General features: G+C 35.8%; 1 protein-coding gene across 1 annotated transcript in view; it reads left to right on the top strand.

The window, feature by feature from the left end:
• The first annotated feature begins 440 nt into the window (after positions 1-440).
• LOC139711727 (dymeclin-like) overlaps positions 441-16,793 on the top strand; it is a 34,247-nt gene continuing 17,894 nt past the window's right edge. The window contains exons 1-2 of the mRNA XM_071623585.1: positions 441-976; positions 3,120-3,213. Of these exons, the coding sequence (XP_071479686.1) occupies positions 784-976; positions 3,120-3,213 (287 nt within the window). The 5' untranslated portion in view covers positions 441-783. The remainder of the gene's footprint in view (positions 977-3,119; positions 3,214-16,793) is intronic.

Genomic DNA, 16,793 nt, shown 5'->3' with positions numbered 1-16,793 from the left:
GCATCACGTCCAGGCATGACTAACTAAGTGACGTGTCTGTGTGGTGTGGACACAGATTAATTTGCTTCCAAGGAGGATTGAAATTTTTTTACAAGATGGCATATATTTGCCAAATTTTGGTTTCAATAGGCCCCTGTCCAGTTGGCCCCTACTAAGCCTGGTGTTGGACAGTATCCAAGAAAAGAAGGGTGTTCCAGTCTTTGATGGTCCGCTGCCAGAAACTATTAAGGAGGTATGCTTGGGTTGTACACTGTCTGTGTAGAGAGGTGTAAATCTATTTAGTATTGAGCGGTCTGCTTTTATGATAAAGGGTGGCATGTATTTAATAGGCCCACAACGAGTTTGATCTATTAAAGCAGAATTTGCTCCTTGTTTGCTAATATCAGTGTACAGATCTATATAATGGTACATTGGCAATGTGTTGTAATGTTTATCTGTAACATTAGAGGTCTGTAATGGCTTTATTCAGACCTGTAATATTAATGATGCAATGTATAAAAATTTACTGCAGTGTAAATGGATTACTGACACTGTTTCTGTCTGCCTCTACACAGCAGGTCAAATCGTCCAGCATGGATTTCACCACAGCGCAATTCATCACCTAACTCCATTCAGCACTACTCTGTTTCCTTGTTGTAAAAGCATCTTGTTTGTTAAAGGAATGTTCAGGAAGATATATTAGCGCAGTGGATAAACCTTTGGATCAACTTGTACAAACAACTTCTTAGAAATCCAGTTTATAGAGACTTGCTGCTACCCGCAGCTAACATAATAACGAGAGTGATGGGTGGAGCCGGGAGCAGTCTGAGCGAGCTGGCGGAGAACGAGTTCCTCCGTCGGTTTGTAGGCAAGGAGCCCATCGATGACTCGGATCCGTTCTGGGAGCAACTTCTGTCATTCTCCTTCAAAATTCCACAGTCGACTGCAGATGCCAGGCTCATCGTAGAATCGTCACAGATGCTGTGCAAAACTCTCTGTAAGTAGAGCACCAAGTTGCCTCTTTTGACTAATTGAAACATACTGTATACGCTGTTATTTTTGCGTACAGATACTTTTGCGAATGACGAGGTCATAGACTTTTTCGCGAGATGTTGTTTTCGCGAATCGACGCCGACGCTTACGATAATGCTCTATTAACAAAGCGCGTGGAGACAATTTCGCGTGTTGTTGAATTCGCGATCCAACTGTGATGCGTGAAATTCGCAAAAATAAGAGCTTAAATACAGTAGTATTCGACTATGCCTGTGGTGGTTGTTTTGCAGATTTTTCACTTTTAGTCTAGGTTGCCGTCATATGCCACTGAAATCATAATCCCTCAAGTTCTGGTTGTGCCAAATAAACTCATTGATTTGTAGATTTTAAACTGAAAAATCAAAACAAAATATGCTCAGTGTTGAATGTCAGTATTGTTCCATGAAGTCAAACAGTTTAAATCTCCATGCACCCTATGCTTTCATAAAGGCATCTTTGAGTTTGAAGAAAACTTACTATTAATTTCCTATAGCTGGTTTTGCACAAAGCAAAGAGAAAGATTTACTTGTTGGAAATGCAAGCGATTCATAACAAATGTTTTGGCAAATTTAGATGATGGCATTCCAATCCTGTGGAGATCTTTTATAGCTGTAGTCTTTGTGAATTATTAAAAAAGAAAATCATAATTGCCCTGCATATTTCACGCAAAACATATTTTGCTTGAAATGGGTTTATTCGTGGTTTGTTTGGTACTTTGTGTTTAAAAAGCATCTGGTAACTTATAAATGACTGTGATGGCATTCAAATTTACTGCAATTAAGATGATGTTTTCATATGCTTGGGTAGAAAAGTTATTTTCAAAGAAAGGTTTGTTTTACATCATGTTTGTTTTAACCAGTTGAGGATGAGTCCCGAGTATACTCGGGCAAGTGTCTATGGGAAATGCGTGTTGTAGCAATATCAAACCGTCCTCAACGGGTTAAGAGACACCCTTTTTTTGTGGGGGGGGGGGGGGGAGGGGGTTATTTGTACATTAAGTGTACACAAAATGACCAAAGTATCATTCATCTTGAATTTGTGTAAAGGACCTTACTTGATTTTGTATGAAAGAATTGATGACATATCCTCACTTATCTTGTTCAGAATTACAGTGAAAATGTACAGCTCTTGAGAATGTGAGAAACTAGGGATATATCTCATGCTCTCAACAAAGGCATCTTTCGCATGCAAGTGATGTCATACATGTACGGTAGTCAAGTGATGCAGACAGTTAATTGCAGGTGTCCAAAGAAGGATGACCAGGTGGTGATCTCATTTATGGTCTGAAAATTCTGTTCATGAGTCCAGTGGTCAAGTGGAACTTTAACCCGTTGAGGATGGGCTGATTTTGCTACAACACGCATTTCTCATAGACACTTGATGAGTATACTCGGGACTCATCCTGAACGGGTTTGATAAAGGGATGGTACAATTTTGGTTGAGATGGGGTTTCAGGTTTCCAATGTTTTTTGATGACTTTTTTTTTCAGATAGTGAGAAACCTCATTATGAATATGAAAGAGCATATAATTCAAAGAGAAATTCACAGTTTATTTGATGAAAATTGGTTTTGAAATGGCTGAGATATCAAAAACAAAGCAATCCTAATAAAATGTGGGACCCACCTTTAATTAGGGATTGCTTTGTTTTACTTTCTTTTTGGATATATCTCAGCCATTTCAAAACCGATTTTCATCAAATGAACTTTGAATTTATCATTGCACTGTAGACTTCTTAATATTTCATAAAGTGGTTACTGAATATCTTGCAAATAGTTAAATGCTAAATTCTCACCTCAACCAATACTACACCATCCCTTTAAGCTGCATTGACATGCAATCAAGTCTTTTGGGGATACATGTGATTTTAATGCTATTCGTCTTCTTTTTTTGGTCACCAAGTATATGAATCAGTCATTACATTAAAACCACCAGCACCGTACTTCTCTGAATATTTTTGCAAAATGGTAGTCATGATACTAAAGATATTGATAATGCTGATGATACGAATGTCAGCAGTGATGTTGATGATAATAAATAGCGGTATGATGTGTAATACATGCGTGCAAGTGTATAATTAATCATCTCATACCTGATGACCTGTTTTCAGCACATAACAACCTGCATTCGGGAAACCTGTGTGCGCTTGTTCGAGTGTTCATAAAGAGAGCCCTGCAGCTGAAGGTCTCGGCACAGAATGAAGAGTGAGTATGATCTGTGAAAGCTTTGAACTGTAGCATGCCACTTTAATTTTACTAGATAGGGACCCCCCCCCCCCATAAAGAAGAAGAACAACAACAAAATGAAACACAAATTAAAGGAACAGAGCAACCACATATGAATTGATTTTACTTAAGATGTTATGACCTCATTTTCTAGTTCATAGGGGACCTTGAACTAACACCACTTGATGTGATCACTAGAATGGAGACTGCATTCCCCTTCCACAGTTTGAATAATCACACCATAGATCACTTTCTTTGCTAGTCCTATGTTGTTGTTATTTTTAGCTATCCAAGCAAATCCAAAGAAAATAGAATAATTACGTAGTTTAACAAGGTAGAGCTCTAATCCCAAACTTTGGTCTAGCTACCATCCAAGCTCAAATGTAAAAGGCAACCTGTGCATTAAGATTGGTAGCAATCACACCAGCTTTCACAGGGGAAGATATTGATGTGTCTAGCAGATTATTGCATGGTCTCTTTGTGATGTAATGGTATTTTATTTTATTGGTGTTTTGTTTACTGAGTGTTTGTTAACCCATTCCATACGGGAACCTGGTGGCCTAATTATTAAGTCTATGGGGATTTAAGAATTCATCCCGTCACACTAGAGCATATCCAGCCAAGGGATGCCCAACCAAGTAAAAAATGTGAAGATTTGTTCACATCCGTTGCCGATATAGAATGGTTTGTAACATGTTTGATATTCTTTGTATTCATTAGTATTTGCAAACTGTTCTAGTATTAGCAACAGATGTGAACTTACATATGTGGTCAGTTTTATGGTAAAGGGTATAACTTTCAATTTTTAGCCTTTTGGCCCACCCTGAACACATAGATTTACAGATCTCAAAGATTTTTTCCCATGTGAGTCACCTTATGAGTAGCCACCTTGGGTAGCATAATCAGGTCCAGGTATTGATGCGTTTTGTTTTGGCAGTCACATATGTATCCTAAAAATGACTATTTTGTTGCATTGAAATTTATATAACATTTTTGAAATGTTAATAATTTTCTACAGCAACTGCAGAGATCTAATTTTTTATGTTAAAAGCATAGTTGTATGGTCACTTGAAATGACCAAATTAGTTTGGTTTGTATCTGGCCCTTTATTTTAGAATACTATGACTTCAAATTTGAGGTTTCGGAGGCTTCATTTTCCGTTAACAATTGTTTACAAACTTTGATGGACAGTAATGATCAGTGGATGTGTTTTGGTTACTTTCTTTTATGCTGAAAATAGTAAGGTACAGCTAAACTTTAGACTTACATCAAAGTTTACTTGATTCTAGGGCTATTTGAAATTTTGTGATAATTTTATTCCATCAAGTGAAATTTCCGTTAGCAGTTTTGAAGCCTCCGAAACAAAGTGTTTAGTCAAATAATATGAATATAGATAAGAGAAGCAACCTAATCTATATGTCAAAATGTAGGATATGGGGCCCTAACCTAATAGACCAAAAATAGTTAAGATCCGCCAAACTCTCTGAAAATAGGAGACAATACAAATTTTCCGTTAACACGTGAAGCCTCCGAGACGCATTGAAGCCTCCGAAACAGCAAAAACATCTAATTTGACATTTCTGATAAATTCTTTGAGTGTCTGCCCCAAATTATGCCATGAAATCATCAACAGCCATGGACAGACAACAAAAATAATCAAAACATTATGATACTGCAATAATTTTTTGAGCTAATACACTTTATAGAGAAAAAGTGGTTTCGGAGGCTTCAAAAGGATGTTAACACTGCATTTTTGTGATTTTCTCTGGACAAAATCAAATTAGATTTATTGTTCACCCACCCAATGATCGCTTATGACATATCTAAAGATATTTAATCACATTCAGTTTTCTGGCTGCTTTGTTTATTCACCAATATAGATTTACTATACGATTTACCTATTTTTCTTAAACAGTGCAGACGTGTCACACATAACTCACCTTTTCACTCAGCAATAAGATATTAGCAGATGAGGATGTTGCCCCACAAATATGTTTAAACAGAGTATATCAACTAAAAAAGACACAATTTACCCATCACTTTCTACATAACATACATGATTTTCATAAAAACATACGGCATACCAAATTAATTTTCCAGATGTTTCGGAGGCTTCATTTTGTGTTAACAGCATGTAAATGGAATGTTTTGATTACAATTTTGTAATTCTAAGTCTATCAAATAACTGTTTGGACTGAATGAGACTTAATGATTCCTCAAGCAAGGTGTAGATAGTTGTTTAAATGTATGAAAAGCATTTATTTTGTAGGTTTCCTTTTGAAACAATGGAACAGGCTAGATATTGTGAGTAATGAAAGTGACGTCCAGCTTGCTGGCATGCCCACATCATGCAACAGTAGTGCAACAAAGCAAGTAGTTGTGGATACATTGTACATCAATGTTCTTAAGTTGGATAACTCATTTTTACTCTTGAGAGAAGTTGAAGTGTTGTGACCATATTTGCATCACTCTTTTGACTGGTTAGACTTCGTTAATGAAGACCAAACAATTACTTGATTATTTAGTGTTAAATACACTATTTTTTAAAGAACTGAATACTATTCCTGTCCTGAAGATTCAAGGACTTTAATAGATGGTTATTCAAGAGGGAAGCATACACTTAACTAAGAAATATATTAGTTTTGAATTTAAGGTTGTATCTTTTATGCATGATCAAGAGCAAATGGTGGGAAATACTTTTTGGATTTTTACACTTTCGACTCACTATCATCTGAGTGTAATAGTTTCGAAGCACAATCTTTTACATGTCCATTTATAACCCATTGACAAATCAATTCCATTGTTACTCACATGGCATTTGTTTTTGCCATACTAAAATCTTGACTTTTTCAGCTTTCCATTTCTTAACAAGTTCTTTGGCTTTCATTTCCAATACTTATTTGGAGGAAAGTAATTAATCAATAAATTTGTGATTGGATTTGAAAATAGCTAACATCTTGCAGATTATCATTTCTGTGGTGTAACTTGGATCACAGGGTACTGTTTTGGAATTTTGACATTTGATTACTTCATTCAGACAGGTTTTCATGTCAATCTGTATGTCAGATTTGATGCATGCTAGGTGCAACACAATCTTGATACTATACCCTATTTTCCATACTTTATCATGCTGGCAGTGACCACTTGACTATTTTTGATTAAGGGCAATTCCGTATGGGAAGGGCAAAAACAGCAAAATTCAAAGTTAAGTAAATGCTCAGAAATTTAAGTTACCCGTACAAACGGATTGTTGTATTTACGGAAACAAAAAACCCTTTTCCAATAACTTTCCTCGTTTTTGTTGGACACACTTTTAAAGTTGGAAGACTATTTATTGTATTTATCAAAAATTTTACAATATTAAATGAAAATTTAAAATGAAACAACTTAAATATCTCTCTGCTTCATCCATACTTCCACATCTTTCTTTCTATGCTTCAACAATCACATTTAATGAAGCATTCAGTCACTCTCATTATGATATTTTTTTGAGAAATTTTCAAAATCTACTGACAAATTGACGTAATTCCGTTACCATAAAATTGAAAAAAGTTTTCTCCTGAACAAACTAATCGCTGATTTTTTCTCCCCTTGTAAATTTTTTCTCTACATGTGACTCCCTGAAAAGTCACAAAACATTTTGTGACATATCTCCTTCAGTTCTTCTGTAATTGTGGTAACGGAATTACATGGTAACGGAATTACACGCACATCTAATATGGAAGAGAATGACATATCCTACTTTTGTGCCAATATGTATGTGAACTGTTCATGAAATAGCTTTAGGGCATTATTATTGAGCTTAACAGTATTAATGACTGGTAGTAAAGGAGTGAAAGTTGAAATATGTGTATGGTATGATACACTGACACGACTCAGCATACAGTAGCTGGATGCCTCTGACAGTGAGTCCTGACATCAGGGTACATGCTTGACAAGACTTCTTGTGCTGAAAGTCTCCTCCCTTCTTTCATCTTTTCTCATACATTTGTACAAGAACTACATGGAGACTGTGCTAACTGATAACTTTATAAGGTTTCCCACAGTTACTCATTCTCAAATGTTAAAAATCATACTGAATTCTGAGATATCAATGTATATTTTCTTGCTAAAAAGTCTCATGGTTTCATACAAAATCTAAGTATAGTGATGAGGGACTATTGAATGGGTGTGATGCAGCATAAATTGAACAAAGGTTAGAAAGAAGAGGAAGGACATAAAATTTCTTTAAAAGGAAAAGGGAGCACTGCTACTGACAGAGAGAAATGAACAGGATAATTTTTGTGAGGAAAGAGCAAGAATTTAAGAGTTTAAGGATCATACACAATGTGATAGAAGTCATTACTTGACACGGGATGCCCACTGAATGTGACACCTTTGATCTTTCTGTATGCTAAAGGCTTTATTATCACCAAGTCGATAGTCTGACCTTTTATTGAACATGTCCTGTTTTCATCCTCAAGTCCTTTATCTTTAATGGTAAGTGTGTCTGACCTTCTTTCATCTGTTTCGTAGATCTTTCCTCCACAGAGATGTATTTTGATTTTCATGCCCAGTTGATACAGAGCATCTGCTACCCTTTGAAATTTGTTCTTTAATCCTTTCTTTTTAAAAGGAATAAAGACAAAAACACCATTTGTGATGAACATTTACCCAGTCAGTAATTGCGATACAGCTCTAAAATGTAACATTTTGGCCTATACTTCCCGTCCTAAGAAGATTTTAGATATTAAAGTCAATGGGCTTCTGCTTCTACCTTTACTCTTCATGTTACCATTTGCTTTACAATCCAGTTTCCTTTCATACAAGTGCCATTACAGTGTATTTTACAATTTGCTTTCAGGCAGTCAAAATACAACTTACTGCAAAAGAGAAGATGCACACTTCTTGTGAGTTAATATATATGGCAACACTCAGGATGAGAAAATAGACACAGTCAAAGAAGAAAGACAGAGACGGGAAACTTAAAGAAATGTATAGGCCAAGTCATGATCGTGTTTCTGAAGATGTCATTTGGAAATTTTGTGTGGTCAGAAGTAAATACTAACATTATTCACAGGTTGATTAATCTAACTCTAACACAGTGAGCTGCAGATGGATAAAAAGAGGCCCTCTTATCTTTCTATGAATTAGCAGAATTTAGTGGACTCACTCTTATGGTTCAAAAAGTTGTAGTTTGTTAAAGTTATTTTGCTGTTTTCTATTTCCTTTTAGTTTAGTTCATTTTATTTTGGTGGGCTTAAGTAGGACGTACACTGTAAGGGAATTATCAAATTATGCACTACATTATATACCATGGGGCAACTTCAGCTATTAGAAAAATGTCACAAGTTTTTAGTGATTAATATATGCCACAACATATAGATAATAATGATTAAGCACTGGTGCAGTACCATAATCATATAAGAAAATTTTCTTTTCAATTTATGATTGAATTGTAATTTGTTATATTTGTCATTGAACCACAACAGCATCTTTTCACTTAACTAATTAAAAGTTTCAAGCATCCTTAGTGTTCATCCTTCATATTAAATATTGTGTTCAATGATGGGGCTGCACACTGTGCTCTTGCACTGTAAATTGGCACTTTATGATTTAGATTTAAATTCAGTGTCAATCCGGACAGTTTTTTATTATTTTCTTATGCATGTGCACATAATATTTATGTACAATACTTGTAAGTAATTCAAACATATTGTCAATTATTGGCATGTTAGGGAAGAAGAAAACAGAGAAATCTGTCTTGCATGATATCAACAAGAGAAATACAAGAAAATTTGAGTATTGTTGACTGGATTTACAGAATTGTACTTGTGTAGGGCTATTCTAGCGTAATTCCGTTACCATGTGTCTTAGATGTCATTTACCTGCAGAGTGTGAAATTCTTAACTTGAAAGTAGACAAATTTTGATGGATGTGGTACTTAGAAGTTACGAGATCTTGATTGACATAGTTCCAACTTCAAATCACAGTCGTTAGCATGAACATTTTATGTTTTTTGAAAATAAAAACTCATTTGGCACCTATACACTTGTAGCAGTTCAAGGTCAAAGGCTAGAGAGTACTTATTTAGTGGTTATATTATAGCTAAAGGCATAAACAATCTTTATCAAGACATTTCAGAATACATGAGTACCAAGAATGTGTATTTTTTCCAGTGTATTTCAGAAGGCGTAATTCCGTTACCATTTGTGTAATTCCGTTACCACTGACTTTACAGGGAAAAAGCCTGCTGCTTGGAAAATGTGATGAAATATTTGAAAAACAATACAACTACATTGAAGTTGACACAATCAAAGATGAAATCAGACAACAACCTACAGTGTATGTGTTATAGATTTCAGAGAAATAACTCCCAAAGTCAGAGTTGAAGTTGTGACTAAATTTTCTGGTAATTCCGTTACCATCGCACATAGACCTCCTTTGTAACCAACCAAGTGAGAACATTTAACAAATTTGTATTTGGGGTGACAGTGTGAGTACCTCTGCATCTTTTAAATGTATCAAGAGAAGGCAAAGTAATCAATCCTGTATACAGGGTGAAAGAATATGAGCCAAAATTCTCTGATTTGTAATTCCGTTACCGCGGAATTGCCCACAAACAAAATGTAACTTGTGTTACGAAACATCTCTTCGCATACATGTGTGAGACTCTATGACATGTTTGCGGATGTAGTTCTCAGTGCAGTACATGGACAGTAATGGTTGGGATAGGATTGTTTATAGATGATATATAGACCTCTACTTATAAATAGCCTGTTGCCATGGGGTACATGTAGTTTACATGGGTGGGTGACTGGAGAAGTTATGTTCATGAAGAACAATACTGAAATGATTGAAATCTTTATAATCTGTTTAGTCCTGGCTTTTCTGGAAAAAGTTACAAGCCCCTAACTATTTTGAAATTCAAAGAGTTAAAACTGTAGTCTTTGGGTTTATATACTATTTAAAACAAACTTGTGAGTTTCTAACAAACTTAAATATTTAAACACATTTGCTGCTTTTTAATTTTTTGCTAAAAAGGTTGTCATTTTTAGAAACAGTAAAAGTTCTGCTAGCAATTTCTCAATGCGTACCTTCAAAAGCAGGCCTCCTAGCTGTCACAGGAGTCACACAAACTGGTATTTTATGAAATAACTATAAAAAAAGAAGCCTTTGAAGAATTTAAAAAAAAATAAAATGATATGAAACAAGGGTGACTTGTATACCACAGAAAAAGAAAGTAAAATTCTAACTATCATATATTATAGGGAACTATACATTTGGTCAACATTTTTTTTTTATATTCAAATTCATACACAGTCATGGGTAGGGTAGGGGTACATTTATCTTTTCAAGAGGCGATTCAAAAAGATGAATGGGATCTTGACCGTTTCAATTTCTATTGAGCTCCATGATAATATCACCAATATATTGATTATAACTCCAACTCCATTTTGATGATGACAGTTTGATGATGACCCTTACATGGAATGGCTGATCGGTGTTTAAGATTGCTGTTCTATGACCATGATCACTGCATTTGATAGCTATAGTAGGGGATATCAGGCATGGTCCATATGCAAAAGAATGTTTATAAGCCTTTTTTCCCCCTTTCTATATTTTACAATGCTATGTTGTAATCTAACTGTCATGCCATCACATAGTCTATTTTCTATCCCTTTCTCATCAACAGTTGAAATTAATTTCACATGTATATAAAACAATTATGATGGGTGGTTTATGTCAATATACATCCCACAAACTGCACTTATAAAGCAAGCAAACATAATCTTTGCATTAAGTCTATAGCTACAGTTCCAACTCATTGAAAGTAATTCTTACTGCATTATGATGAAAAGTTTGACAAATGCATACAGCTGTACATGTGTGTAGCCTAATCATGTTCTGCATGGCCAAAGTCATGGATATGCAAATACAGTGTATGTATACAACTGAGCATAAAAATTTAAAATATTTTTCTTTGTCTCTTAACATATATGTTGGAAAGTCTTTTTTCTGCATACAAATAAATACTATTGTACATGTTACAACATTGTTAGTGCCAATATCACCTTAAAATGGACCATTTTTGCATGTTAACGGTCATGATGAAGCCTCCGAAACATGCGTTGCTGCTACACACTTGTAACTTTAAGCCGCAAAAAAATAAAAAAAATAAAAAAATGATGTTCCTAATCAGTGTACTTTTATTGCTACTGTTGCAGTTTCCTTTAGAATCATATTGCCTCATGTAATGTCATAAATTCGAACTGAGCATTGCTCAAGGTGTAGGGGAGAGAGGGGCTAATGAGGCCCCGGGGTAAAAGAGGCCCCTAAGTAGAAGTTTGCTTACTACTCAAATATGCCAAGGCCAAACCAGTGGCTGACCATGTGGTCTGAGAGGCAACTTCCCTGCCTTCACTTGCAATATCATGTATGAGCCATACCCCTAAGGCCAAGTAAAAAAAGAAAGTAGTTTCTCGTCCGGGTTTTTTGAGCAAGGCGATGAGGGAGGTCCTTACTATTTGATATCTTACTATTTTTTCGAGGATTGTCAAAATGAAAGTAATATGTGTTTATATGTGTGATATAAACCACTTATCATTTAAGTGATGCACAATTTAAAACCAAATCTGATATTGCTGTTTATGCATGACAAGTATACCAATTTAACTACACTGTGACTGTATTCATTCAGTCATATCAAGGGTATATGGAAAAAAAACATGTTTTTTTAACATAAAATATACACATTTATGCATCACTTGTTGAACCTATGAATCCAACCATTATCTCTGGAAATGCATAGCATTATTTTTGCCTTTCAACACAACACAAACTTACTGAGTTAGATCTTTTCTCATATGAAAACTTATTCGCTCAAGGATTTAAAATGCCGCAGACAGTACTGCCAATTGTCAACCCTGTGAAACAACCACCTGATTTCCTTTTTACTGAAAGACAGAATACGAACCAGTTGAATACTATATTCACTATTTAAAGCCGTTCGTTGTGCACACGTGCGCTTGAGATCGGTTCTCTCCATCACTCCACGATTTTTTTTTCCAGCTCCAGAACGCATGCTATGCTGGCTGGCTGGTCTCCTCTACTACAGGGAAACCCCGTTATAACGAGTTCGGTTATAACGAGGAACCGCTTATAACGAGGTGATCGCGTCGGTCCCGTTTTCCTTTGCGTGTAATGGCAGAACGAATCGGTTATAACGTGTTCGGTTATAACGAGATTCTGGTTATAACAAGGACAATTTCGGTAAATCATGATAAAGAAAAACATAAGCAATTTCATCGGATATAACGAGGTTCCATTTCTTGACCAAATTGCCGCTTTCAAACACGCGACAAATGAAACATTGGAAACCGAAATCTCGCTATCCACGTCTTTTCCCGTTTTGCAGAGAACCGTTCCTTCCATGTTTTCTTCTTAATCACGCGATAAGACACAGGAACACCTTCCGATATTCCTACTAATTATTAAACATAATCATTCGGTTTTCTTTTTCGCGAGAAACGCGTGCGTGATATGAGGTCAGACCACAGCGCAACGAGAAAAAAATAGATAACGCATTCAAAATCTTTTCATGTAGCGACAATAAAATTTGACCAAAAATGGACAATTGGAATGCGTGTGCAACTCATTATATCCTTTCCAATTTTAGTTCCGACTTCCAGTTCTTTTGCTGGTTTTGAGCAAATATGAGTTTGGATAATTAAAGCCGAAATAATAAAATCATCGCCCCGATCCCGCCGGGTGACAGTAGCGTTAAAATAGTTGAGTAACGCATGTTAACCTATACTTAATCGGTGTTCAGAAAAAGAAGCAAACGCATTTATTAGTTTGAACAGATCTGGATTTGTTCATTATCATTTAACAAATGATAATTTAAATATGAGTGTGTATGATCAAAGCAGAAATAAATAGTGAAATCATCGCGATCCTGCCAGGTGACAGTAGAGTAAAAATAGTTGAATAACGCATGTTAACCTACTTAATCGGTGCTCGGAAAAAGAAACAACGCATGTATTAGTTTGAATAGATCTGGATGTGTTCATTATCATTTAACGAATGATAATTTAAATATGAGTGTGTATGATTAAAGCCGAAATAATGAATGAAATCATCGCGATCTCGCCGGGTGACAGTAGCGTAAAAGTTGTTGAATAACGCATGTTAACCTACTTAATCGGTGCTCGGAAATAGAAACAAACGCATTCAACAGTTCAAGAACGGATGTACAAAACGCGAAGAGATTCTCGGAACAAAATAAAGAACGCATTTTTAATCCCTTCGAGCGCAACGATCATACATTGTATAAGATTACAGCCAAATGATTCATGAAATTATCGAATTCCCGCTGGGCACCAACAGCGTAAAATACCTCGCTAGTTAGCGGTAAACAACGCACGTATGTTACTTTGAAATCATCGCGATCTCGCCAGGTGACAGTAGCGTAAAAAAGTTGAATGACGCATGTTAGCCTAAATCAGGAAAGGGAAACAAACGCGTTTATTAGTTTGAATAGATCTGGTACAGATTTGCGTAAACAGAATGACAACCTCCCACATTCAATCCTGTCACATATTTTCAAGAACGGTCGTACAAAACGCGAAGAGATTTTCGGAAGAAAATAAAGAACGCATTTTTAATCCATTTGGGCGCAACGATCATACATTGTACATGTGTACAAGATTACATGAAATAATCGCATTCCCGCTGGGCACCAACAGCGTAAAAATACCTAGCAAGTTACGGTAAACAAGGCCTGTATGTTACTCTACAGTATATATTTGCCCCCATATTTGCGCTGGTGTTTAGAAAAAGCTTAACAAACAAGAATTACAATAAAGAATTAACTTATCATTTCAGCCTCTATTTCTTCGTTTAATTCACAAATAATCTCCCTTTATTCTCTCAATAACAACGCTCAATAATTGTGTAATAACAACGCAAAGGATATGTTTAAGTTTCATTGATGGGTATATGACGTCATGCTTATGTTTGTCTTTGTTTTTAATGAGTATGGTTATAACGAGGTACCGGTTATAACGAGGTAATATCGCCGGTCCCACGGATCTCGTTACAACGGGTTTGTGGTTACATTGCGCAATCAATCTAGCAGCACATGAAGCGGGCAACAGCACGAGAGAAATGTACAGAAGGTGCTCAACGTCCTGTCTACATCATGACGTACCGAGTGCGCTGTACATCAAAGCCCAGGCCCGCCCATCCAACTACAATTAACTGCATTGTGGGTCATTCCTTCTTGCCGAGCTCGCAGTGTGAAATGCATGCGTTATTACACATACGCACTACAGAAGCTACATCTGTACTACAGCTAAGTAGAGGACGCAAGGCGTAATTAGAAATAAGACATCACGATTGGCAGGTGAATTGTTGATTTTTTTTTTCGGCGGCCGAAAAAATAGTAAATATCAAAAAAAGTCGATGCGGCAACTGAAAATTGATGCGGGCGGGGAGCGGGCTGGGATGAAAATTATGAATTTCTTGGTATTTCAGCGCCATTTTGAAAATAGTAAATAGTAAAAAAATCGATGCGGCGGCCAAAATCGATGCGCGCGAGGACGAGAAACTGGTATTTTTTTACTTGGCCTAAGCACATGGCTCTGAGGAGCTGTTAACTACAGGCATCTCCAAACTGAAATTCGAAAAGTGGCTTGTCCACTTTGGATTAGTGAGTACTGTACCTACACACTACTGAATATTATATATTTTTTCTATGTATTTTATAAAGCTACTATTGCCCATGCTAGCATGATATTTAATTTAATGAAATTTTATTTTATTTTCTGGCTGGGGGTGGATGACTGTAGGACTACCATCGGGGCAAAAGAGGCCCCCTGTACAAAAAGCTCTATGATGACTGTTTTTGATGAATGTAGTTTTACCTGTGCACCTAATTCATGTATAAAATTGTACTTACTAGATGTTAATTTAGTAGTAATTAATGTAATCAATCACAAATTGAAACAAGTACTGTCATTTTTCTTGATTTCAGGGTGTGTTTAATATCTTTCCCGGCAAAATTTTAACGCCGGCCAACAACCGAGCAACATCATGCTCAATTACAAGTTACATAAATTGGACAAGAAGAGAAAAGAAAGTAAAAAAGCAAAGAAGCAGGAGAGACAGACCAAGAAAAACCAGAAACAGAAGAAGGGTAGACAGGAGGAAAGTGTTGCTGATGAACCAAAGGCACTTGTTCTCAGTGAAAGTGAAAATCAAAGCGATGATTATGAGGTTGAGAAATGTGAAGTTTGTGGAATTATAGATGACACTACTAACTCGGATCAGTTTATTGGCAGTATCTTAAAATTGTGACCTAAGTGGTACTGTAAAACTGTTTCTTGTAGTGGGATTGATCAGTTATAGATATTTCTACAGTTGATTTTGTGTTTGTCCACTGCCAGGAAAACATGTAGGACAACATATTATACACATACCTGTCCAGTGACAAGAAATGAGAACAAAAAATCTTGGGTGTCACACACTATACACAACAGTAATTAATCAATTAACTAATTAAACAGGGAAGTATTTGTAAGACATACATTATCAGTATTGACTGTTTTATGAATGCAGTAACATTAATTTCAGTTTTACTCATTAATGTGCATGTAATATATTGAGAATGCAAACTAGGTTTGAAGAGGGCCTCTTTTACCCCATCCCACTGGGGCAAAAGAGGCCCCCAAACTTTGTCATTTAAAGCTAATTAATATGCAAATTAAAATGATTGGTTTTCTGATTGTAATTGGATAATGTAGCTGTCACCTGCAACTATCAGTTGAATCATTACCATGTACCTGCTGCTTTTGATTAACAAGATATTTGATGAATTGTAAAAAAGGGGGCCTCATTAACCCCTCTCTCCCCTACACAGTTTGTTATTCACTTTTGTGGAAGCCAATTTCCTTATAATAATAAGTACAATTTGTATGAAGGGTAAACATTATGCACTGCCATAAAATGTACATAAGTATACTGTTATTCACATTTTATTGATGCCCTGTTGTTATTCTAGCATGTAGTGATAGTTGCTTACTGTAGTTTTATCATATTAAGTGAATACAGGACTAGATCTTTGTGTTAGCAGTTTTGAAGCCTCCGAAACACACTAGTTTGTTAACTGAAGCCTCCGAAACTCACAAGTCTGAAAATTTCAACTTTGTCAAAAATAATCGAATTTCTTTGGGATTTGGGTTGATAAATGTTTGTTACCAAGAGATAATTTAGGGCTATGTTTAGAGTGGCTCTTGCTTCTAGAACATTCTTTTAACTTAAAAATAGTTTGTCAGGTACCATTTTTACCTTGGAATTTGAAGTTCACATCCAAATAATTGCAAGAGCGAATATCTGTTGGGGGAAAAGTGTTTTGATATTTCAAATATATGTTCACAGCAAATGAAAAGTTGCATTACATCCACCATTTATCTTCATTTGGTTGCTGTGGGTGACCAAAACATTCTTGTTGTTTTTACCTTAATTTATCTAAAATTCCATAATAGTCACTTCATTTTTCATATTTAGCCTAAGAATTA

Source organism: Diadema antillarum, unplaced genomic scaffold, assembly GCF_040938485.1.
Source record: "Diadema antillarum isolate AM-2024a unplaced genomic scaffold, OU_Dant_1.0 seq00001698_RagTag, whole genome shotgun sequence".
Lineage (NCBI taxonomy): Eukaryota > Metazoa > Echinodermata > Echinoidea > Diadematoida > Diadematidae > Diadema > Diadema antillarum.
Note: the sequence above shows the minus strand (reverse complement) of the source record. Positions and strands in the feature narration are given on the sequence as shown.